Genomic DNA, 26,457 nt, shown 5'->3' with positions numbered 1-26,457 from the left:
GGAACTGTTGTTTTTCTGTGGCACTTCACTTTTACTTGGTGATTTTCTGCCTTAAAAAACATAAAAATGTTGTATATCTGGTTCTCTTTAACCTATTTTAATTATCATTTTCTCTATTTTTTGTCTTGACTTGGGAATTATGTTGTTTTCTTGACTCTAAAGTGTTGGTACCACCTGAAATTTCACTCTTCTGTTGGGATTGCTTGCTGCTTGTGTTATACTAATGTTTCTCGCAGAGCTATGTTCCGGCTTAACCAAATTGTGTTTTTTAACTTGGGAGGGGTCATTACGTTGTAGTAAATGATAGCTATAGAAAGAAGATACTAAAGGCAGAGAGAAATAATTATACAAAAGCCCTACTGGCCATAGCACATTGTTATCCTTGTTCCTGTATCCCGCAAATTTGTCAAAGCAGTGTCACCCTAGTCATTTTTAAGACCTAGTGTTCAGGTGGCTAGGTTTGCTTTTACACAGTACTGTGTTATGGAAATATTAATAGTATCATATCGCAAAAATTGCCGTATTTTGCATTTGATTTATTGTAATGGAAAAGTAATGTATTTATATGGTTTCCTTCTAGCCACCTGCAGTGTCATATCGATGACTGAGTCTATACAAATTCACAAAATTTGAAATAAGATGGCTGAAGCACTTCACTGGTCATCAATAGAATGGAGTATAAATCACTGTTGATAGCGTTCAAACTGGTATCGCCTTCTGATCCTAGGTGTGACTATCACCAAATGTTGCCCTGTCCCTCACAGGGGAAGCATCCCCAGATTACTCCTCTAGTTGTCCAGGAAGAAAAAACGGGTATTCACCAAACTATATAAAATAATGTTCCACAATATGCTTCGTATCTTTCAAACCAATATTCTTTATCAATTTTATTTTCAAAGCCTATGAAATGAAGTGTTTTCCAATTAATGCATATTCACTTTATGTACTTCAAAAAATGCCAATGCATTTCGGGAGGATGACCTCCATTGCGTAGCTGAAAATTAACAAAGGCAAAGTGAGAACAAAATTCGTAATAAGTCACCTGGGTTAGTTTCCCGAGTACTTGTGACTCAAAGAATATGCCAGAAAATAGTGAATCTCCTGGTAACATGCTGGTACACACTGTTACAATGGCACATGCGTCAACCTTCATAAGTGACTAGTGGGCCATATATGATTAAAAGTGTTATTGTAGGTCCGGTCACTCATCATTAGAGTCAGGGAGTCCAATCGGTTCTGATCAAAGAATGTGTTGTGGTGAACTTTCAGTTTCGACTGTGGAAAGTTGTGCTATTGTGGATGTGTGTGTGAAATGGTAAAAAACAAACATTCAGTGTGCACATGGCGTCTATCCCCATGAATCAAAGGAAGAGACACATGATCCCTAGTGCCATGCAAACTTCTAGTGCTGAAAAAATAAAATTACATAAATGTAGTGTTGAAATACTGGTCCCCAACTTGCTTGCCGACTCACGGTAAAAGGTTTGCATGGTGGACGTCCAGTTACAACTATGCAGAGTCTCATTGTCAAAAACATGTGTACAAAAAACGGCGAGTGCCCGTACAAGTTAAACAGGCATCATGAACAGAAAGGATAAAAAAGTGAACCTATATGTCATGCATACACCTAAAGATAAATGACACAATTAAATAACAATTCCCAATTCACATTTGATTCTTGTAAGACCATGCTGAGGACCGCGTTCGGGAACAGAAGCCATTAGCGAGTGTTCCCTCGATTCAGTGTTATGTATGTTGCGAGGCGAAGACATTGACGACGGACTCAATGTGCGCTTATAAGTGGTGCCATAATTAAATGGTGATTTATTACATTGTGCAAACGGGTGAAATGTGGTAGTAAAAGTACCATGATGCAAAAGTGAAAACAACAAATGTGTAGGTTAATCCCAACAACAAACTACCATTGATATATATTTTATTAGCCGAAAATATCAGTCGAAGACTCGGGCCCTCATTATGAGTGCGGCTGTGTTAAGACCGCCGGCACCGTCATGTTGCCGCCAGTCGACAGCCTGGCGGTCTCGGTGGTCGTAATCCACCACAGCACCACTGCCCTCCAGATTACGAGTCCCCTTTCCTCCAGCCTTTGCATGGCGGTCGGACCGCCATGCAAAAGCTGGTGGAATGGGGGCCCATGCACTTAGCATTGGCAGTGCAAGGGCCCCCATAGACAGCCCCATCACGCTTTTAAAGCAATACGGGTGCTGTAGCTGTAGCACCTGACGCACTGCAACATTGCCACCGGGTCGATTACGAGCCGGCGTCAATGTTGTGGTGAGTTTCGTTGCTGCCCGCCGGCCCAGCTGGAAAGTTGTAATAGGGCCTGCGGAGGGACGACCGCAAGGGTGGTTATCCCGATGCGGCCGCCCGCCCACCAAAGTTGTAATAACCCCTTCAGTGTGGAAATGTTACACCGTGTTTGAGTGGTTGTTACTACAAGTCCCACATCCCTGCCGAAAGAGTGTACTGGATGTAGAGTGCCACAATGGGATTCCACGTGCACTAGCTACAAAAATAGTTATATGTGTTATTTGAACCACTCACCACAATGTACATGACAATAAACCCCACCAAAGGGACCAATAAATATGTTATTAAGATCCCTCACCCCAATGTACAAAACACTAAATCCCCACCTAAGGGACTGCATGGTTAAAACTCCAAATTCTATGAGAAAATATCTCCTTGCAAGATAAATGACTCAGTCAATTAAGATGTCAACACCCAAAATAAATAAAAAATGCGTAACAGTCCCCCAGTAAATCAGGACAAAATTCTAAATCCCTTGAATCTCTGTTAAATCAATAGGAATTTACACGAAACAACTGAATTCAATGTGATCATTCAAACCATTGGGGACAAGTGTATCAAGTCTCTTAATCCAACATGTCTCCTTTTGAAGTAGATACTTCTTGCTGTCCATGCCGTCACATAATGGCACCTCTTCTAATACCATGAATCGCAGTTAGCTTACATTATGTCCATGTACCATGAAGTGTGAGGCCAGGAATGATTTTGTGTTTTTTGTGCGGATGTTACTCTTATGTTCAGTGACAAAAGTTTTTATCTTCCTCTCAGTTTTCCCACTGTAAAATTCACAACGTTCTTAGAGTCACATCCAGCTAGTATAATGCTATCCTTGTGCCTTTCGAAGGAATTTTGTACGAGGCCTGAGATTGAATAGCAGTCAGGTTCCTTCTTCAGAAATGTCTGGTGTGACATGGAGATTACAGTGTGTTTACTTTGCTCTGTTGCTATGTTAGTGGGACAAAGTTTTAGGTCATTGTGTTTAACGAGGAGAACCTTTTAAACAAGATATGAGCATTGGTTGACCGCCATTAGAGGTTGCATAGATAGGATAAAAGTTGTGGTGGCTATGGATGTAATGCGAGGTTGTTGTTGATTATTGTATATCTACAAGGGTTCCACTCACTTCCATTTAATCATTGTACTTTCGGCAATTTTGTGGAAAAAATGATTGTTTAAATTTATGTTTTTTCTATTATCCTGTATATATTTCTGCATTTGCATGCCTTTTTTGTGACCAACACGGGGATGGGGGGGCAGAGCGTCAGTAACCCTTCCCATGCACCCCCATCACCCCCCAGCCCCAACTTTGGTTGTTAGTCTTGTGTGGATTTCTCTCTCTTAATGCCTGCATATTTATTTTTTGTCATCCATTTTTTGGGTTTATTCTGGACTGATAATACTCCACCCTGCTCTCACGTTTTGCCCTATGTGGCATTCTCCACCCTTTTTGCCTCCCTCCAGTGCTCTTCACCAATTTTCCACATCATTGTATTATCTCCATATTCATCAGCCACTCTGCCCCTCCCTCCCCCACGCCCCTTCCTTTGCTCCCTTCTCTGCTGCTGATGCAAATGAAGGAATCGGGGGGCAGGAGGAGGGTTATGTAATTTGAATGTGTATACAAAATAAGTATTGGGCAGGATTGATTTTGGAACATACTCAGTGGTGTCTGAAATTGCGCCAATTATGTTTTATCAAATGGACATTTTGTTGCAAAATGTTAAAAGGTCGGTGAAAGTAGATATAGTAACACATTCTTGAAAGGCATAGACAATTGTTTCCACCATAAGGAAGTGGGGGAAGGTCTGGAGAACCCCCGACTCTCAGTGAGAACGCGTGTCCTTTGACGAGCTTAAGCTTTTAGTTGTACTCTTGGTATTGTGATGGGGTCCACTCAGACAGGGTTTTTGTTGATGTGCTATGTATGTTCTGCATGAAACTTGGGGAGCATATTAGGAGGTAGTCGTTCCTGACGGCCAGTGGACACATTGACTCCTCATTGGTCGCTCACATGCTGCCGCCTCGATAACACTGCTGGAGATTGGAAGTGGAATGTTTTGTCTTCACAGGAAGGCATCAGGACAAGAATCATAGTCCAGTTTCTGACAACTAATTTCGTATTTTTTTAGCAATGAAAAGCGACGCAGGGAACAGGAGAATAAATATTTGGAAGAACTGGCAGAACTGCTGTCGGCAAACATCGGGGACATCGACAGCTTGAGCGTGAAACCAGACAAATGCAAAATCCTGAAGAAGACCGTGGACCAGATCCAGCAGATGAAGAGGATGGAGCAAGGTATCGTACACTTATCTGCACAGAAAACTTAGATTTAATTGGAAGCTAAACTTCAGGTGTTTTTATGAGTTAAAGGGCGGCTGCTGCTTTAGAGCCTGCCGACCTTTAATTGGGATATGTTTGGAAAACCAGAGAACCAATGGTGCATGCCACTAAAGCAGTTTAAGTTACTGAATAAAGCAGGAGAACTTTCAATAGCAATGATAACATTGTTCCTATCTCCTTAAGTGTTTGAATTCAATGTACATAATAAAAACAAAAATGTGTCCTACTACCCAAGCGTTTCATAAGAGAGCTTTATCCAAGTCAAAGCAGGATGGAAGGCTGAGAGTAGTGACCTGCGCTCTCTCGGAGGCTGGATTGTGAAAAGGTCTCTTATTGACACTAGGGTCTGTCTAGAGTTTCGTCATTGACCACCCACTGTGATTTTTTTTTTTAAGGATGATGTAGATTTGCATTAGTGCGATCAAATTTTATGTGTGTTTGACCGGCTGTCTCTGAAGAGTAACTCTGGCCTGAGGAGCCACTGTTCCCCTGGTTGCTGCTTTTTATGACCCTGTAAGCACAGTTCACTGCTGTTGGTGATTTGCTTAATGTCCAAGAAGGTAATTCAGCGGTAGCTAGTGGTAGGCCTTGCTACCCCTGTATTGCTGCTTGCATACCCTGTGGACTGCTTTGCAATTCTACAAGGTGTAAGTAGTCTGTTATGTGTTTGTGTACAGGTTGTATATGTGTGCCTGTCACCACTGTGTATTAACATATTGCGCCTTCCTGGCTTTCAAGAAGATCAATCAAAAGTAGAATGGCTTATTTTTCAGGGTCAAATGTTGTGAGATATCATTTCCATTGATATTGTTTTATGTCACTAAAATGAACCTCACCGTTGTCACTGATTGGTCCTGCTTTGGTACTCTTGACTAAGAGAAAAAGAACAAGATGCACATGTAATCTGCACTCTTCCTTCAGTGCCCGGCTGTGTGAAGATCCAAGTGTCTACCCTAAAATCATCAGTTGAGGTCGTCAGTGCTAGACATGTGTGTTGTTCAAATACACGTATAGTGAAGTAGATGCATGTATGTATATATGTGTGTATGTAGTAGTCCTATAGCACAAACCTATCCAAATGGCAGCAGAGCTCTGTACAAGGTCAAAGAGCAAGTTCACATAGCACAGAATCAACATGACGTCAAGCCTAACAAGTAATAAAGTTTGTTTGTCCTGGTACCACTGGATTTAGCATGGCTGTAGGAGAATGGCCACTGCAGACTTTTAATAGTCTTTCATTTCCAGTGTGATCTGAGGCGACAAATCTCATTATAATCCATGTTTTTGTTCCCCTGCACAATACGCAGGTTTGCAGATCTGAGCACTCAACACTTGCAGGGTAGTGACATTAAGTGTGTAACCAATAATGTAGTAACTTGGAGGAGAAATTACAGTATTACAACATAAACCAATCCTGTTAAAATGTTCAATGCAGTTGGAACTTGGTACTGAAAAGTAGACTTTTTATGTTAACTCTCACCCTGTCCCATTGCTTATCAGCGTATTGTACGAGTAATACCCAAGCCAGTAGTGTTGGTTAGCATTGCATTTTATTTCCCCATGGAGCTATCCATGCAGCAGTTAGAAAGCGCAACCGCTCTAATGCTCAAACAATGTTTCCCTACATTGGGCTAGATTACAAGTTGCATGGTACTGGGGTAACAGTAACACCATTACTGTGCAGTAAATCTACACCAGTACTGTGCTGTGTTGGTCAGTTTTTAGGTCTAGCGTAAGTATACTTCTTCCTTGGGCTTCCAGCTATTTCATTTGTTAGTTTCAGTGTCATTTAAAAATCTGTGCTTGCTAGTGGTCAGTCATGTCTCTCCTTCTTCTATAGAGGAGCAGGGACCACCTACTGTATAATTACAGTTTGCCCTGTTTATCTGGTCTGTAGGGGACTTTTTCTGTTTACTTTGTTTCCTGCTCCTGTCCAGGGAAGCCTCCCTTTCATTTGCAGAGCATTCTTGCTCTGAGCTTAGCTGTAAACAAGGCTGTTTTCTTGCTCACCTATGGTCTTTGTGGGCTCTCTGCACCCTCTCTCAGCTGCCTGGCTACCGCCCTTCCTTGGCTTGGATTTTCTTCACCAAGTGTGCCTGTCTGTGATCCTCAGGGCGGACGATTGCTTTTAATTGCTTATAGCCTAGGCACCCAGCTCTACCATGGCGCTGCAGTCCTTAGAGATAGTGTGCACTTCTGCTCCATATTGGTATCCCATTCGCACCTTCATCAGTGCACCTCAGTTCACACACTCCAAGCCCTCAGCTGTGCCAGTGCCAGAATCCCACACACGCTGACTGCCAGAGCACCTCAGTTCTTGCCGTCAGTACACTCTGCTGTTCCAGTACTGGGACTCTGGGCGCAGCTCCATCAGTGCACCTCAGTTCACACACTCCAAGCCCCTCGGTTGTGCCTGTGCCACACATGCTGTTTGCCAGAACACCTCAGTTCTTACAGTCAGTACACACCCCTGTTCCAGTACTAGGACCTCGGGCACAGCTCAATCAGTGCACCTCAGTTCACACACTCCAAGCCCCTCAGTTGTGCCCATGCCAGAACCCCACACACGCTGTCTGCCAGAACACCTCAGTTCTTACAGTCAGAACACACTGCTGTTCAAGTACTAGGACCTCGGGCGCAGCACCGTCAGTGCACCTCAGTTCACACACTCCAAGCCCCTCAGCTGTGCCAGTGCCAGACCCCAACACACACTGTGTGCCAGAGCACCTCAGTTCTTACAGTCAGTACACACTGCTGTTCCAGTACTAAGACCTTGGGCGCAGCTCCATCAGTGCACCTCTGTTCACACACTCCAATCCCCTCAGCTGTGCCAGAACCCCACACATGCTGTCTGCCCGAGCACCTCAGTTCTTAGTCAGTACACACTACTGTTCCACTACTGGGACCTTGGGCGCAGCTCTATCAGTGCACCTCAGTTCAAACACTCCAAGCCCCTCAGCCGTCCCTGCACCAGAACCCCACACACGCTGTCTGCCAAAGCATCTCAGTTCTTACAGTCAGTACACTCTGCTGTTCCAGTACTAGCACCTCAGGTGCAGCTCCATCAGTGCACTTCAGTTCTACCCCAGCTAGGTCACTTCCTTTTCTATACTCGGACCCGGCTCACATAGAGTTCTGTTACAGCAGCTCAATTCTAATATTCAGTCCCATTGCCAAGCCAATATTAAACCCAACACAGCTCAGCCTAAGTCAGACATTCAACGCCACCGTTGATGGTAACCACCACAGCGCCGCCAGTATCCATCAATTCTAACATTCAGTGCACGTTTCTTCTCAGTACTAAGGCTCTCACACACACCCCTCGTTTCTGTGGTTCAGAGGCAAAGCCTCTCCCATGCTGGGCCCCACTTGCAGCTTCACCAGGGTACCTCCAGGCTAACACTCGGCAACACTGGCACACGAACACTAGGCTCCACAGATAGCTCCATTAAAATACCTCACTTCTGACCTTGTGTGCCCATTACTATTCTAGTACGGCAGCCCACATACAACTATGTCAGTGCACCTCAACCCTAACCTGCAATGCCCCATTATTCCATTATCAGGAATTACACGGCGCTTTGTTTCACATTCCTCACCCGCTGCTTTTCTTTTATTCCAGCACTGGGTTGGGACACAGCTCTGTCTGTACCCACAATCTAGAGCTTAAGCCCCACTATATTGCTGTATTGGGGTTCACATACATCTCTGCTAATGCACCTTCTGCTAGTCTGCAGTGCCCCCTGCTGTTCCACACTCTGACTTCTGTTGTAGGACGTGGGGAAGCCAATTAAATCTATTCTTAGTTGCCATCTTTATTTGGGAGGGTCTGTTTCATCTATCTCACTCCGGTCTTTCCTTTACTCTGTTTTCTCTCTAAGTTTTCTTTCTCCCCCATTTTTCTCATTCCAGCTCTTAAAATCTACACATTAAGAGTTCTGCTTTTTCTTTCAGCTGGTTACTTCTACCCCTCTCCCTCTTTTAATTTCCCTCTTTTTATCTCATCCTTCAAACTCGCAAAAACTTGGTTATTTCTTTCCTTGTTTCGTTCCTCTCCTTTTTCATCAGATGTTCATTCTTTCACTATTTTTCTTCTTTCCTTCATTCTTTCTTTGTCTTTTTCATTTGCTCTTTCCTTCCAGTATGCATCCTTTCACTTTTTTGTTGTTGATCTTGCTTCCTTACTTTCTCTGATGTTTTTCTTATCTATCTGTCAATTCATGTTTTACTATAAATCCCTCTTTTTCCCATCTGTATGTGGAAGCCACAAGTTGCTTGTCGGGACCGTAAGTGTTGAAGTAGTTTTCCCATTCTGTGTCTGTGGGAAATCTGTCAGAACATACATGGTTCTTTCGCTGATTGTTTCTCTCACAATCTCTCTTTTTTTCCCTCTAACGTTCATTTTTCTCTCTCTTTTCACACTTCATTGTTTTTCCTCTTTCTCTTTCATTCGCTAGCTTCCTTCCCTTTTTTCTTCTGTCTCACACTTTTGCTTTATTTCCTTAGTTGTGTTTTAATTTTCTCATTCTTTCTTTCCCTTCTTTCATTTCTCTGTCTATTGTATTTCTTTCGCTTCTATTTTTCTGCCCCATCTGCTTTCTCTCTTGAGACCTAGTTATCAATGGAGCAACAGGTGCAGTGGCACTGTGGCCCAGAGACCTACGGACCTCACTCAACTCAAGTTACTGCTCTATTCTACCGAAATTCCAGTCAACCATTTTCCGTTCCTATTCCAGGGCCCATGACACCGTTACTATGCCATTTGTCCTCTCCATCTTTACTCCAGACTCCCTCTTTCCTTTCACCCTCCAATCCGTCCCAAATTATATTTTTGTTATGGTGTTTTGAACATTACAATTTAATGCCAAAAGTGTATTTCTGATAAAGGTTTATGTTATAATTGTGTAATAGAAGTGCTTTGGTTAAATACTGGGCCACTGGAATTATATGCCAGAAAAAGATGAAATTATGAGGCAGGTTTGACCAATTTATGTGGCAAGAAAAGTCCAGTTATGAATTTATAGTGACAGTAGCTCTAACTCAATAAAATGCGAGACCTATTGCATTGCTTTTTTCCTGTTGTAAAACCACACAAAATACCCAATCCCATGGAGATTTCTTATACATTTAACACCTGCCCAGAAAAGGAGGCATATGTTTGCAGGGACCTGTAAGCAGGGTGGAAGATGGTAAGAATGGGAGAAGAGAAAGGAAGGTAACACCTCTTGCAGTTTTTTCCAGCTGGAATTAGTGGCAGGCCTTGGACTCCTACACCTGGAAAAACTGGGTGTGAAAAAAACCTACCCACTCTAAATCGGGTCATTTGCTGCAATTTTGTGCGGTCTGGCTCAGAATTGCGCCATTGTGTTTTACCCATATATTTTTCTGTAAAGTTCTCTACCCGCTGATTCAGTGTTTTGTGCAAGATATAACCAGTCACTTTCTTCAGTAAAGATGTGGAGAGAGCTCAAAATACCTGACCAAAAGCCAAAAATGCTGATAAGGCATTCAGTTGAGCAAGAGATAATGACCTTCAAATAAACAACTGCTATCAATGAAATAATTTCGGACGAACAGTGCAACTCCTTATGTTTTGTTATGTGTAAATATATTTTTATTTTAGTGATTGGGAATGGTGCACAAGGAATTGAAGTGTTGAATATGTTAAGTGTAGGTTAGGCAGTGGCATAACATAGGCCCCCCAGTGCAGGTGAGGCGAGCTCCAGGGGGCCCCTCAGCACAGTACCTTGGCCTGAGAGCTCCTGACTGAGTCTGGAGGGTGGGTGGGGGGGGGGGGCTCAAGTTTGGTTACGCCAGAGAGGGCCGATCATTGAGCTTCATCTCTTCTGCTCAGCTTGCCAGCAATAGAGACAAGCATTTACAATGCAACGGGTCTCGCGTTTGCTCATGTTAGAGCTGATCGTGTAGTAAACTCCTAACCCGACTTTTCACCTATCGGGCAAAAGTGCATTTATGTACATAACCCGAAAAAGTGAAATGAACTATGTAAAGCGCTCGACTTCTGCCAAGCGAGATCGCGCTCGTAAATTAGAGAAAAAGAAGTCCACGAGCCCGATGGAAAACAGCGAGCCTCGCATGTTTTCTGTACTTGGTCGCTGCACTCGAGGAGGGCTAGCTACCGGAAAAGGCATGACGTATGCGTGCCTTTGACTAATGAAAGCAAGCAGATTTTATTAGGCAAGCCCACGAACCAATAAAAAACACTGACGTGAAGTTGACAGGGCTCCGAGCCCTTTTCTAAATACTAAAGCGTCTTGCTGCGATACGCATGCACGAGCGCATGCAACACAGGCTCGACCCTAAAAAACTAGCGATATGTAGTGCCTATCGAGGCCTGTGTTGAGACACCAGTAGCGGTCACTTACCCAAGTGAAGATTATCCATACAAAATGCTATTGGCCACTACAGAATTGAAGAGCCACCCTCTTGCAATGGAAGTATACTAAGGAGGTTCAAAGAGTATGTTGGCAGAGGCAAAGAGTGGCCCACATATCAGCAATATTGTCTGGTGCATATGTTAGATACCCCAAACTAACACATTCACTGCGGAACACTCTGCCCTTCTCACTGAGGTCCCAAATGAGTCACCACTGGAGTGTCGGGTGCTGGGATCCCCACCGACCCATCATGCAGTGTCCCAAATATACTCAACACTTCTCTACAAGTTTCCAATTGCTTGACTTCCTCAGGGACAAATGGGAAAGAGACCAATAATAACTGGGGGCGGCCTGCCAATACCCCCCGTTAGGGGTTATACAGGCAGGTTTCTGACTCATTTAGTTAAAATAATCCACAGGGAATACATCAGTAGACCCTGGGTGCACTGTATGGGGTGAGTTGCTGATGACCTTTGCCAAAGAGGCTGCCGGCAGAGGGGTACCCTGCTGCACACGCCCTGGGTCTGCCCCAGGATTCAGGACTTCTGGAGGGCTGTGGGTGGCATATATCAGATGCCAACAACTTCACCCTGGAACTTACACCATAGCTGGGGACTCTGGGAATTTGGATGAACAGACATTGGATCGGTACACACTTTTGTCTGCAATGTTGCGCTAATAGTAGCCCGGCGAGATGTTATCAGGCACTGGGTGCAGGATAATATCCCGGCTTTGAAATCTTGGTAAGCAAACTTAGATTGTTGCAGGAGGGCTGAAAAACTGGTTTATCAGGCCTAGGGGTGCCCATGTAAATTTGAAAAGGTGCGGGGCCCCAGGAGAGCTGCAGAAGTAATTGCTCTCTGAAGGGATGCAGAGGGACTCCTGGTTGGAAGAGGACAACATGGGTGAGCCACAAGATCGGTCTTTAGCATCATAAGAGCCGCAGATTGTTGGAATGGTTATGTCGCCAATATAACAATGCAGTAATTATTGTGATACCGTTCTCTCTCTCTGATGCGCCTCAGTCTCCTAGTTGGAGGGGGCAGTTGTTTGTTGAGTAATATATATCTACCTACCTACCTGGTTCATATTCCGGTTTTGGTCCAACATCTTGTGATTGTGGACAAATCAGTTTATCTTTTTCACTTACCTACAAAACAAATGTGTATTATTTTCTGGTGCTCATTTAAAGTGCTTTAATACCCTTGGACAGGTTTGTGGCCCATAAAATTACTACGTATATATATATATATATATATAATATAATATACTACTCTGTGCATATAAATATATATGTATACAAACAGAGAGCGGGATGTGCCGAGTGTAACATGTTATTCATTGCAATTGTTGAGTGTGAGGTGTGCCATGACTCATGAGAGGCAAAGCCTTGAGTGAGTCATGGCGCCTCTCCCACACACACCAACTCAAAATGGTAATAAATAGCATATTATACTATCTGCATATATGGTTTATGCCATGACATTTTTCATGGTATTTGTTTGAACAGAGTTATTTAAATAAAACCAGGGTCCAAGGGGTTAAACTTGTGGTGCAAGGTAGAATCACACTGAAGAAGTCTCAACACTAACAGAGGAGTTGTTTTGCTACGTAAAGTAAATGTAACAAGCAATGTGTGAGGCAGTATGCAGTGTTTTTCTCAGGTCAGTTGTGTTGTACTGTAGTAAACTCGTTGCACTTTAATAATTAATTTTCAAATGTGCTTCTATTAGTGTTATTGTTCTAAATAACATGCAATTTATTTTCACTGCCATGGCATGAATTGCCACAGCCCTGGGTGGGTCGAGCTTGCGCCAGGAGGAAAGCCTAATCCCAGGAGATGGAGGGGGCACTAAAAGGCGTGGAAAATGGTGATAAAAAAAAAGTAAAGTTCGCCATTGTAAAACAGCAATATGACAGTAACCAAGAACCAAAGGATGTGCACACCATGGGAAGTATTGAGCAAAACCATGTGGACAGTTCTTGTTGCTCAGGGCCTTTGTCCACCCGCATGACGACCCATGACGAATTGGGCGCAGGCTTTACAGCTAACTTCCTCTGCATATGGCTGCAGGGTGTGGACGCAGACTGTGTGCCCCAGAAGTTGGGAAAAAGTGTTTTATAAAAATAAAATAAAAAGTTATGATTCTGTCTCAGAAGCACAAAACTACTTACTGAAATTGACCAGTTATAGTTTACATTGCATACCACAACACTCACTGCATGCCCTGTACAAAAAACACAAAACAAAAACACATGTTTTGAAATGGCACAAGTAAAAGACAGACTACCAAAATCAAAGCTTGGCAGGCTATGTGAGTTGCACACCTTAACTCATGAATTTGAAGGGTTTTGCTTGTTTGACCAGAACTGTAAGAAAAATTTTAACTGCGCTTTTTTCAGTGACGATATTTAATATTTGGGTAGCAGGTTTTCAGTTAACTTGAATGTTGGTTCATAGATTTCTATTTTATGTGTAGTTTGCTGCATGCCATAGACATTGGTTAAATGTCATTGACATTTTGATTGAAAAATGTATGTAATCAAAAGATCATGTCAGAGTGTCAAGTTGTATAAAAAAGGGCAAAAATGTTCCTGCTGAAGAGTTAAGAGGGTCCTACATACAGTGGGAATGCTTTGAATATTGTTCACGCGCTGTGCAGCTGCCAACTTCGCTACATCAGCTGGCTGTTAGCTGTTGGATGTTTTCCAGTATTTGGTTATTAGCAGGTGTCCAGCTGCCATTTAGGAAGAAACCAGCGTTTGTAGATACAAAATGAGTGTTATTGAATTATTGATTGATACATTTAGTCCACTTACTGAGTGCTCTTGTAGGGATAACATCCGCACATTACAGAATAGCAATCTCTTGTAAAATCTCTGCATGTTCGTGCTGTCTTCTTGGACAGTGGTATGAACCTAAGTTATACAAAAATGAATATTTGCTCGTGTGTGGGAGTGTTCCATGAAAGATACATTTTTTCTGCCATTTCAACTTTGCGACGTGTCGGATGCCTCGGATCAAACCGAGATGTCACACCAGCCCGAATTCGTGATAGGATCTTTGCCTCTTCTGGCCCAACTGCTTGCACCGAGGAAAGGGTCACCCCGGATGGGGACAGTCAGGGACACAACGTCGTCAAGTACACCAGTTTTTCTAGTCCTAGCACTCCTTACTTATTTATGACTGTGTTAATCTTAACTTTTTTAGTGTTTGTGTACAGAACCATAAGAATGATAGATTCTTACTCAGGTCTTTGTGCCATTATCGGTGTTTTATTAAATCTTTTTACAAGAGTTCTTCGATAAAACCTTCTGTTAAAACTCTGAAGTCAAAATAATCGAGCTGTATTGTATTTCTGTGGTTTATTCTGATATATCTGGGTGTAGCCGTCTCTGGTGACTTTGTATTCTGGTTGGGGTGAGAATTCATGCTTGTTAAATAGCTTCACCTATGTCTTTATTCACTGGTATCCTGCGCTTGCTGTAGCTTAAGATCACTTTATGCTGCTGGCTCTATGTTTAAGTTCAAGTAAATTTTGAGTGTGTGTCCCTTGTTACGAGCCTGTTCTCTGCTGGATGATTTCCCACCCAGTGCTTTAAATGGAAAAATAGAAGTGCAGGTACTCTCTATCAGAGTACCTGCTTGTTTCTGAGAAGTGCCGGTATTCTCCAATTAAAAGTATTACGTTTTTCTTGAGATATGCCAGTACTCTCCCTCTCAAAATAAAAAAGTGCCGGTACTCAGTACCGGAGAGTACCGGCCCATTTAAAGCACTGTTCCCACCTACATTTCACCGCGGGATACAATAATGTGGTTGATGCTGTTGGGGAATTTAAAGTAAGCATTAGCAGAGCCCGTAGGTCTAATCTTTGGGTTTTATTGGCTTTGCTGCTGCCTCTTGGTGATGCTCTGTGGCGACGGGCGCTTTCCCAACATTCTACAGCAAGTTAAAATAAATACAATTTATTAAAAAAAATATTTAAAAAGTGCGATGATGCGACTGCTTCTGGTAGCCTTGTCATTCCTCTTGTACGTGCATGATTATGTAGGTTTGTGCATACATTACAATGCAGGTGCAAGCCATTGGAATGACACGGGTGCCATTTGTTTTAATTGTTTTACAGCTCCAGGATGGTGGACACCACTTATAGCAAGTAAAGATATTTTTAGCGCAATAGCATAAAATTAAAACAAGAAAAAAGAACAGTAGGGCAGCAGAGGAGTGGGTGGGGATGAGAGGAAAACCATTGCAAGAGGAAGAGAGCAACACAGGATGAGGGGGAGAAGCAAACATGGAGCGAATTAGGCATATGGGCAGAGCACACATGGGTGAAGCACTTTGATGGAGTACTTTACCAACAAGCATATGTAATGCAATTGGTCTCCCATTTTTGAGAGTTAAAGACCTATTGGTGTTGTAAATGACAGTGTCTTCTACCTATGTGTTATGGTTTGGAGTGTAGTGGATGTATGCCAGGTGCCATAGCAACCCTCCCAGGCCTGTTGCTGCAGGAAAGAGGACGCAACAAGGCTGCCATCTTGGGAGGTTTTTTTGCCTCATTCTTACAGACTGGCTTTGATACCCTAGAGATGCAACCCTTTTCTAGTGTGTTTACTTAAACTTTTTTAGCACCAAACAGGATACAAAGAGGCACCTTTGTGGCATTTAACCCAGAGAATGAGGGGGCCAAAAGAGTTAGGAGCAAAGAAAAAAGGGGCAGCCATATATTTCAGTGTGTTAAACTTTTAAAGGAATTATTCCTTCACATTGGCAATACCAGCCTAACTTTTAAAAACATTGACTGTATACAAAGAGAATAACAGAAGAGGCAGTTTAACTGCTAATTAATTATAGGGATTTTGTTAAGAATGGCACCTGCTTTGCAGAGCTATGAAATTGCAGAACCTGTATTACCAAGCGCTATATAAAAAAAACCACAAGTTATTCCCAGACTGCCCCAACACGCACCAAAGAACCCTAGGGGAGAGGATGTAGCATAGGTGCCAGAGCTGCCAACCTTGGAGCTGGGAAACACGATTCGAGTCTCATCTCCAGCTCAACATCCTGTGATTCTGGGCAAATCACTTAATCTCCCCTGGCTACCAGAAATGTATGTGTCCTTATGTAATGTAACTGGTGCTCATGCAAAGCGCTGTAGTACCTTTGTATTGAGCTTGCACTAGCTGAACTCTATTTGAAAAGGTCCAATTTGCATTCAAAGGCTAGATGTGTTTTGCTATCATGCTTGAGGCCATGAAGTGCTTGGGTCTGGAGTCATGACTCCTTTTCCATCATTTGGAGACATCTTTTTGCCTAGAATTAACCTACGTGCTTGGTTGGTGACTCTCCAGGGGTTATAAAGAGCACGTACAATCGCCTAGTGTTAAGTTCTACTCAAGTCAGTTGGATAATGCACCCACTGCAGAGGTCTTGACAGAGCGAAAATGTCAGATTACAATCCTGGCATAGATTTTGTGCCTCTTCATATCTGCAAGATTGATGCAAATGAATTATAGCGATTTTGTTAAGAATGGTATCTGCTTTGCAGTGCTATGAAATGGCAGAACCTGTGTTATCAAGAGCTATAAAAAAAAACACAAAAAAAACACAGTTCGAGTCTCTGCGCCGGCTCAACATCTTGTGATTCTGGGCAAATCACTTAATCTCCCCTTGCTACCAGAAATGAATGCGTTATTGTGTATTGTAACTGGTGCTCATGTAAAGTGCTGTAATGCCTTTGTATAGAGTTTGCGCTATAAAAAAAAGTGAAGAAAAAAAAATGCGTTCCAATACCTTTGTGTCACGTTCGCGCTACTTAAAACTGCAAAAATAAATAAATAATCCTGACATAGCCTTTTCACCTCTTCGATGTAAATGAATTATAGCGATTTTGTTAAGAATGGCACCTGCTTTGCAGTGCTATGAAATGGCAGAACCTGTATTACCAAGTGCTATATAACAAAACAAAACAAAAAACAGTTATTCCCCGACTGCCCCAACACACACGACACAAAGAACCCTAGGGGAGAGGATGTGGCGTATGGACCTGCGATGTCGATTTTGGAGCTGGGCAATACGGTTTGAGTCTTGGTGCTGGCTCAACATACTGTGATTCTGGGCAAATCACTTAATCTCCCCTTGTTATAAAAAATGAATGTGTCTTTGTGTAACATAACTGGTGCTCATGTAAAGCGCTGTAATACCTTTGTATCAAGTTTGTGCTATATAAAACAGGAAACAAAATAAAGCACTCCAATACCTCCATGTCTAGTTCTTGCTACAAAAAACAGCAAAAAAAAAAAAAATTAATAATAATAAATTAAAAAGTAATCACAAAGAAACAGCAAGATACCCCGAAGCCAAGGAAGACGAAGAAACAACATACTGCCACGAGCAAAGCGGTGAGGCAAAAGATAAAATAATGCACCAACACGAAGCTATTTGGCCAATCGTGCAATAATCCATGTAACCGTGTCAGTTTCCAAGGTGGTAACAAAACAGCCTCAAGTGGGACAAACGTAAAGCATTTACCATCATCAGGGGATTTTTGAAAGGCAGGCCCAGGAACGAATGAAAGTGATGGGCGTGGTTAAAGTCCACAGAATAGATTACAACAGGTCGAAAAGCATCACTTGCGTGCAGCTATGCTCAACGTATAAAGAAAAAAGTTCCTTTAGAGAGAGCAGTGGAAGGATATAAGACAGCCAGTTGGAGAGATGGTATAAAAAGGATATGCCCCATGGGAGGGAAAACTGGGACAAGGAAGCCTACTGAATAAGAAGGATAATAAAGCTGATCAATGGTAAGCAATGGGCAGGCTGAAATCTCCTGTATGTTTTTGGTAAGCACACAGTAGGCTTTTTTTCTAGTAACACAATTTTGGTTGGTTGGCAGGTGCAGCCTAAAATTCGGTCGGTTGGAGACAAAGAGGAAGTTTGGAGGGCCTCCCAATTAAAATAAAACACAGATACATGGGGATACCAACTTAAAAGATGTAATTAAAACAAAAGAGAAAAGGGACAGGCCATGAAGGGGACTACTGCATCATGGACCACCTTCACAAAAAGGTAAAAGGAGATGCTGCCTCCTGGTAACAAGTAAAAGGTTTTCACTGATGAGAGGCTCATAAAACAAGGTAGACTGCAACAGAAAGAAGAAGACTTTGAAAAAAAAAAAAAAAGAGAGAGGTCCAGGGAAACCGGCACCTTCAAAAGAAGAGAGAGGATGTACCCCAGTGGTCAGAGCAGCCGGGAGCTGGGGATCCAGGTTCGAGCCTCGGCATCAGCAAAACATCCTGTGGTTCTCGGTAGATCGCTTAGTGTCCTTGTACCGACGGACAGCGCCTTGATACCCTCACGGGTGATAAATTGCGCTATATAAATCTACACACAATGAGAAACTCGCTGTTTGAAGGCAAGCACAAGTCTGGGAGTTTGCTGTGGTGAAATATCCCAGAATATAAGAATGTGTGATACTTCTGTGTGTATATATAGAAATGTTTTGAGGACTGAGGCTGTAAAACAGCAGATTTTCAAGGAAATGATAAGCCTCGAAAAGCAACAGATTTCAAATAACAGTGGCAGAGCTTACAGATTTTTTTTTTAGTGCTGCCTGTTCACAGCATTTCTCAACAACTGGCCGCAGCACCTTTTCAAACAACCCGTGTTACGGGCCCCCGCCGCCCGAAGTCCGAGGATGAGAGAAACCGTCCCGAGCAACGCTTCAAAGACCCGCGCTGGGGCCCAACCTCGGATGGCCGCCGGCGCTGCACAGTTGGCCCTCTCCCCGCGGCTGCGGCACCGGCCCAGGCCGCGGTAAATAACGAGAGAGGCAGGGAAGCCAAAGGAACGGCGCCAAAAACTGTTTCCAAAACTATTTCCTCGTGCACTGTTTTTTTTTCTTCTTTTGAGAGCAGCTTCTGCCCCCCCCCCCCCCCCCCCCCGGCGCGTGCAACCCCCCTACAACCTGTGCACTGACAGATACTTCAGGTTTAAAAAATAAAATTATGTTGGAAGGTTCTGCCGGATAAAGACTCCAGTCGCGTATCCTTTGCTAAAGTTGGTTACAAGTTGCAAAGGGAACGTCGGTGGCTGTGTTGTGTGAACTTGCCTTCTGTGGCTCTCCTTGGCAGGCTCGCCTCGGAAAAACTCCCAGTTACTTGGCAACTGAGGTCCCTCCGGAGGTGAAATCCGACGCTTGGCAAGCAGAAGGGGCATCAGAATAAACGTGTTGCGTCACTGGGTCCTCAGATATGAGGCTTGGCACACCCGGGGCCGCGGGTCACTTGATACCCTGAGAACGGACCCGTAGAGGGGGCAGCGCTGCCCAGTGTGTGCCTGGACTGTGGCCGTGTTTACCAACATTGCGTTCGTGTAAAGCGATAACTGTAGGAGATTAATATTCAAGATGTTTTGTTTCAGCAGAAGCTTTAAGAGATGAATATTCAGCATATTCTGGCACACGGCAGGGAGGCCTTAGCTGGATACACCTTTAAGCAGCCCCTCTTAACTTGTTTTTGTCAGTTGCCATGGGAGGGGGGCTTGGTGACTCCATCTGTTTGACTCACATCACCATTAGCCATAAATGGAGCAAAGTTACTCCATGTTTAAACTTTACAAAGCCCTACCTTGATGCTGTATTTTATTTTGTTTGAAAGATACAAGTATTTTGATTTCGCAGTTTCCTGAGAGAATTAAACCCTATGTATTTTGTTATTAAATTATTTTCTATAAAAAAAAATCAGCTCCTGTTCCTTCATCGTTAAATTAGCAATGTTGTTCCTTTCCAGTGCGTCAGAGACACAGAGAGACCAGGGGTTTGTGTGAGCTAGTTTCAAAGGTATTTTTTCTCAAATCAGAAATTACACCTATCAGAATCTGACAACATCTTTATAATTCTGTATTATATTCTAAGAGACAATATTTTTCAGAAATATTGATTTGAATAATATCTGTTGAGCACACAAATACTCAAAGGTGTCATGGCGCTGATGGAAGAGGCAAAAGAATACATTAATAAAAAGATAAATGGTTTATCTGGCTAATGACATTAACCGCATTTATAACCAGTGGGTTACCTGATATGTAGAAGTTCCTGATCAGGGACTGTTTCAAAGCCATTCACCCCTTTACTAGACACCAACCAACTCGCTTAAGGCTTTGATACAGATCTCCTTTACATACCACATGCTGTGTTTTTATGCATGATGTGTGTATGTGTGCCTTCTGTTTGCATTCCTCCTTCCACCGGTCGGATGTTGTTGTTAGTTTTCCTTACTAAGTTTGTTTCACCCTTGTTTTCTATGTGAATATTTTGTGACTACCCAATACAGATACAAATTGAGCCTCGCTACAGTCTGCTTTGGAAGCGCACCTTACCAGTAACTCCTATAATGTCCAAAGCATGGATACGTCTTGGGCCCCTGTGGTGTTCTCACATCCTTCATAGGCCCTCCACCCCCGCATCAACCAAAAGCCCTAGTACATCTAAAAGGTAACCATAACAATTGAATGTATAATGAGGACTCTGTTACTTAGTGCTATGGCACTGGATCAATGCTATTTCTGTCTGACAAGATTCCTCATGGGGATGAGTATGTAAGCTGAGGCAAGCATGAACAAAATACATTTAAGAAGGTGCACTCACAGAGCACACTTGGTCTCTGTCATCCGCTGTTAGTTGTTGACTCCTATTTTCAATTGCAGGTATAAAAATAAGAAACTAGTCTATGCCCAAAGATGGTGGCAGTGCCTCAGTCGAAGGTTTGTCAGCTCATATAAGACAGTGATTGTCACTCTTTGTGTAGTACAGATCTGATTCTTAACTCTTCTGGTAAAAGCTCATATGTGCATGATCATTACATGGACCTAGTAAGGGCTTGGGAAATAATTGCACTGGTGGAAATATGGCAGTGTTCAAGTGAGCTAACTCACAATGTTATTAGAAACTAGAATACAGGATTTTTTGCTGGACTCCTTTACAAAGAAATCGAAAAAGGATTGGGGAGAGACTCTTCTATATTAAAAGACCAGGGTAATTGAGATGTATATTCACCTTGCTCGACATACTCCAGTATGAGTGCAAATCACACACAAATGCCTCTGTAGATGTAAATATGGCAAAGGAGGCAAAACGATCTAAAGGACAGAATTATAATTTTGTCTGGTCTGGTATCAAAACCGTTTTGCTTTGAGTCTTGGAATACCTACTTTACCTCTACCCCTTTTGGGAAAGGTGTGACTGTCATTTAAAAAAAAAAAGTTTTACAATGCCCAGACCCACTAGAATGTAACTTGGTCTATGGAAATTAATGAATCTCAGTGACAGATTCTGGCAGGTAACGTACAAAAAACAAAGTTAGGGTTGAGTTGACTAAGAATCATTAAAGGGTAAGGAAGTGATGAGCTGCCATACGCTAATGTCTCTGCATCAAGCTGCTTCCCACTACGTTTATATCCAAAGTGAGTTGATAACATACTTATGTTATATAAATTACCAGCCAAATATCTGGCCATTTCTTCAAAAGTGACACCGATGGGGACATGAAATCATCCCTATCTTGGTAGGAATAGTTTGTAAGCTTTGATGAGATGTGTAGGCTCCTGATTTCAATCACAGAACTGTGTTTCTTAGATGTTTGTATTATTCTGGCAGGTTGTGTTAACAGTGATTTTAGATCGAATTTGGACCAAGGTCTAACCTTCATTGAGCAAATTTTAATAGGTCCTCCTAGCTTTGTGTTAAAGTGTATATATTGGCCCTGATAGATATAGCCTGAGCCTGTGGGTCATCTAGTGGTACCTTAATATCTCTTTATTTACTTAGGCATTTTATCAAGCACCATCTGTTACCTTGCAGCTGCTGCAAACTGTAGTGGATAAAAGTTGACATGCAAAGAGACAGATATTGGGCAGGGGAAAGGAGAGTCTAACTGAATGTGAGTGAGCTGCAATCATGTGTTATTACTCTATGGTTAACACTCTTGTCTGTACTATTCAACAAAATGCCACCCTGAGGAGTCGTGTTGCCAAATGTTTTCCAAAAATGAAAGTGCTTATGTTCTACTGAGATACGGTGTTTTCTAATAATTCCGACACTGGACCCCAAAGCACCAATCATTTAATGGTATGTTGGTGGATAAGGTGTTGATTGGCAGATCCCCAGTTAATGACTGAAGTGCACTGTAGTACTGTCCAGATTTTACAGATGTGCAGATCCTTTTTTCCAGTCAGCTCTGTGGTCTACACAGGGGACTTTGAATGTTACCCTACACTCCATTAGCAAGTAGCCAGAACCTTCAAGACTGATTTTGCCTAATTGCAGTTACAAAAGGTCAGGCAAAGGTTGGCCATGTGATTTTGCAATCGTTGTGTCTATTTGTCAGCTATTTTGGAAGACTTCTATAGACCTTGTAAGCATTAGTCGTAACTGTCCCATTATTGTGTGCTCATGAGCAATATCCATTTGTTGCCCTGCAGTAGTTAAATACTTTTTCTTGAAGAGTTGTACGATTGTGAAATTGTTCATACAAGCTAGCAGTAGCTCTAAGGCAGAAATAAGCCCCATATTCTTGCTTTTTGTAATGTTATTTGGGTGAAGGAGTCACAGGCTTTTTGGCCATTCACAGGACGCTTGTCACAGTCAGGATATCTCAATCCCAGGACCTCTGTTTTGTTCCATTTGGGAAGACAAACTTTTCTGTAGTTCAGTGGAATGTATGATCTCCCTGGTTCACTAACAAACTAGAAGTGGATTTGGGTGGTCATCAGTGTATATTTTGAGAGTATATGTGTAAGCTAGCCTAGTGAATACACACAGGTGTGGACAAGAGAGGATCTCTGTGAAACACTGCATCTTTATTTGCTTTGACGATTTTTCTCTGATCAACACATGCTTGATGGTTTCAGTTGTAAAGAAAGGAGCAAAACATTTTGAGCACATATTAGAAATGCCCATCCAATCTTTTTTTAAATATCTTGGGTGGCGACCCTCCTGAGAGGTCAAGGAGAAGACGTGTAGCTTGTTTCCCTTCTTTCAGGGTTATGTTGAGGTAATTCCTGCAATATCTCTTTCCCTGTAAAGTTCTGAAGCCTAATTGAAAGTCATATTATTCAAATTCTTCAATACCTCTGAACTACCCTTATTGACAAATCTGAGTAATTTAACAATGATTATAGCAACACATCATACTTTGCCCAAGAACACGTTTATAATATCAAACATATTTGTGTCCTGGATAGTTAAAAATATATGGTTCACGTTACATTGTCAGTTTATGCATGCAAATTATATCACATGAGATGGATGTGGCAGAAGTTCATTTCAAACAAGGATTCAGTTCTCTTATATCCCATCATTGAGCAGAACCTCAGCCACCACACGTAGGATAAATCTTGCTTTATCAAGGCTCCATTGATCTTCTTTTAAACAGCTCTGATTTTATAATGTATGGTTCATAATATCTGATGTGAGGAGGGACCATGCTCAAGTTCTGCGCAAGCGTTTGTTGCGTTAACATTGACACAAATTTTTAATTATACTTAAGGATGTAATTTTACTGGTCTTTTGGAAATAATTCTATATGACTTCATTTTATGTGTTACTTATCATTAAAAAAAAACAGATGGTGGACGGAATGCAGAGCAAATCAAACATTCACCCCCAATCACAGATCTGGGTTTAATCCATCAGTTTTTTTTGCTTGCCATGCCATTCCAGTTTAGACCCAGTCATATGCAAATCAGTCTTGACCCTGTTCCCCATGGGAACAGTCCAGCCCGAACTGCCAGGCCAGGTCCTCCCTGGACCAGAAACAAGCATCCTGGGACCGGTTTCAAGGTATCACCCTTCATCAACCAGGCTAGTTTGAATCTGGTGGCATAGCAAGCACGGGACCCATGTGTGGGCATACCCTTCCCACTTGGGGCAACAAATGCAAAAACAACAGATGATGGACGGAATGCAGAGCAAATCAAACATTCACCCCCAATCGCAGATCTGGGTTTAATCCATCAGTTTTTTTTTTGCTCGCCATGCCATTCCAGGTTGGACCCAGCCATATGCAAATCATTCTTGACCCTGTTTCCCATGGGAACAGTCCAGCCCGAACTGCAGGGCCAGGTCCTCTGTGGACCAGAAACAAGCATCCTGGGACCGGTTCCTGGGTATCACCCTTTATCAGCCAGGCTAGCTTGAATATGGTAGCATAGCAAGCACGGGACCCACGTCTGGGCATACTCTTCCCACTTGGGGCGACAAATACAAAAAAAAAACAGATGATGGATGGAATGCAGAGCAAATCAAACATTCACCCCCAGTCACAGAACTGGGTAGAATCCATCAGATTTTTCCAGGGAGGACCTGGTCTGGCAGTTCGGGCTAGATTGTTCTCATGGGGAATAGGGTCAAGACTGATTTGCATATGGCTGGGTCCAAACTGGGGTGACATGCTGAGCAAAAGAACAATGGATTAAACCCAGATCTATGACTGGTGGTAAGTAGTTGAAAAGTTTCAGCACTCTGTCCATCACCCTTTTGTGTTGCTAAAGTTGCCCTAAGTGGGAAGGGTATGCCCAGACATGGGTCACTTGCTCACTGTTCGACTGGATTCAAGCTAGCCTGGCTGATGAAGGGTGATACTCTGAAACTTGTCCCAGGATGCTTGTTTCCGGTCCAGGGAGGGCTTGGCCTGGCAGTTCGGGCTGGGTTGTTTCCATGGGGAACAGGGTCAAGATTGATTTGCATATGGCTGGGCCCAAACTGGAGGGGCATGGTAAGCAAAAGAATGATGGATTAAACCCAGATCTGTGACTGTAGGTGAGTGGTTGAAAAGTTTAAGCACTCTGTCCATCATCCTTTTGTGTTACTTATCATTTGGGCACTTTTGTTTATATAGACTATTACGTTCACTTGCCGCTTTGCAGGAATTGACTTTTCCTAACAGTGCAAACTAGATTTACTGTTTGCTTCTGTATAGCACTCAGTCTGCTTAATGCATGTCCATGTTACTAACTTTCTTTGCTCCTGTTTCGTTTATATGGACCTTTGTGCAGACAAGTTTATGTAATTCTGCTAATATTTCTTGTATTTTGATTTGGTCAACTGACTTCTGTGCAACTCTCCCAATACATATTGAGCCTTGTTTGTTACTCAGCTAAAAAAATCTGAATAAACATGGTAGCATGATTACCACATTCATGGTAATAATCAGGGAATAGCGCAGGAGTGTATACAGCCTCCGATGTCACCTGTTAAGGTTCTTGTTCCTGGTACCCCCTCCCCACACACTTGCTCGCACTAGTTCTGAAATCACCTACATACCCCTTCTTGATCTTTTACCCTTGATCACACCATTTCAGGAGCTTGGGATTAACTTTTTACCTACTGATGCATCCACTTCAGTTGCAGCAGCGGTTTGTGCCCTTTGAAAGTTGTGGGGTGAGTGAAGTGCCCCACCACTTCTAAAAAAAAAAAGAACAAAAACCCCCTCCCTCCAAAACCCCAGAGTAAAGCACCCCTTCCTCCAAAAGCCCAAATAACACTAACTATAAAATAAACACAACCACTACACTTACATGCATTACACACTTAGATACATTCCACACACATGCATTACACAAACATGGATTACACATTAAAAAAAGGCACTTAGCAATGGACTGTGTGTCCTCCTCCGTGCTCTTCTGCTTTCCGATAGAGTAAGAGCTCCCCTAACTAATACAGATGCTGCCCTTATGCTGTTAAGCAGCATGAGAGCAGCGTCCTGATTGGATGAAGTGGCCTGGCTGGATGCTCCTTCAGGCCCTAGAGGCCTGTGCTTGGCCTCCACCCAGCTATCTTAAGACAGCTGGGTGGAGAGCTTCAAAGTGCGTACGTTACTTTGGCAGACGCAAAGCAGCCAGCCAAAGTGACATGCACACTTTGGAGCGTCCAGTCTAGGCACTTCTGCAGTCCTCTGCTGCCGGCAGCAGAGGACATGCCCAAAATGTCTCTGGGCTGGTGCACGCTGCGTCGGAAAAAATAAAAAGACAATGAAATCTTTTTATTGCCATTCTATTTTTTCCTGCGTGGCTCACAGTGGGTGAAGGGGGGGGGGGTCAAACTCCCCTACCCTCAAGAAGAAACCGCTGCTGTGCAGTTCTTAGGTCTGACTTGAAAGTGCAGTTGTCTGCTTTACCTGTTGCTACACATTCTTTAAAATATACATAGAGATGTGCTTTGGCAGCACCTAGAGGACTATTTCTCTTTCACCTCGTCACAGTGACTTTTGTATCAGTCCGCCTTCTAGTGTGTGGTTCTATTTCAGTGCATGAGGGACTACTTCACATCATAAAAGTGCACGCAATAATCAGACTGTCGCATGCAATTCTTTATCTCCTACCTG

At 42.9% G+C, this 26,457-nt stretch overlaps 1 protein-coding gene across 4 annotated transcripts in view; it reads left to right on the top strand.

Annotated features, from left to right (window-relative positions):
* NCOA1 (nuclear receptor coactivator 1) overlaps window positions 1–26,457 on the top strand; it is a 722,334-nt gene that overhangs the window by 425,537 nt on the left and 270,340 nt on the right. For all 4 annotated transcript variants that reach the window (XM_069233763.1, XM_069233765.1, XM_069233764.1 and 1 more), the window contains one exon: window positions 4,461–4,627. In XM_069233763.1, coding sequence (XP_069089864.1) covers window positions 4,461–4,627 — 167 coding nt within the window. The remainder of the gene's footprint in view (window positions 1–4,460; window positions 4,628–26,457) is intronic.

This window comes from Pleurodeles waltl, chromosome 5, assembly GCF_031143425.1.
Source record: "Pleurodeles waltl isolate 20211129_DDA chromosome 5, aPleWal1.hap1.20221129, whole genome shotgun sequence".
Taxonomy (NCBI): domain Eukaryota; kingdom Metazoa; phylum Chordata; class Amphibia; order Caudata; family Salamandridae; genus Pleurodeles; species Pleurodeles waltl.
The sequence above is the reverse complement of the archived record's forward strand: the minus strand, read 5'-3'. Positions and strand labels throughout refer to the sequence as shown.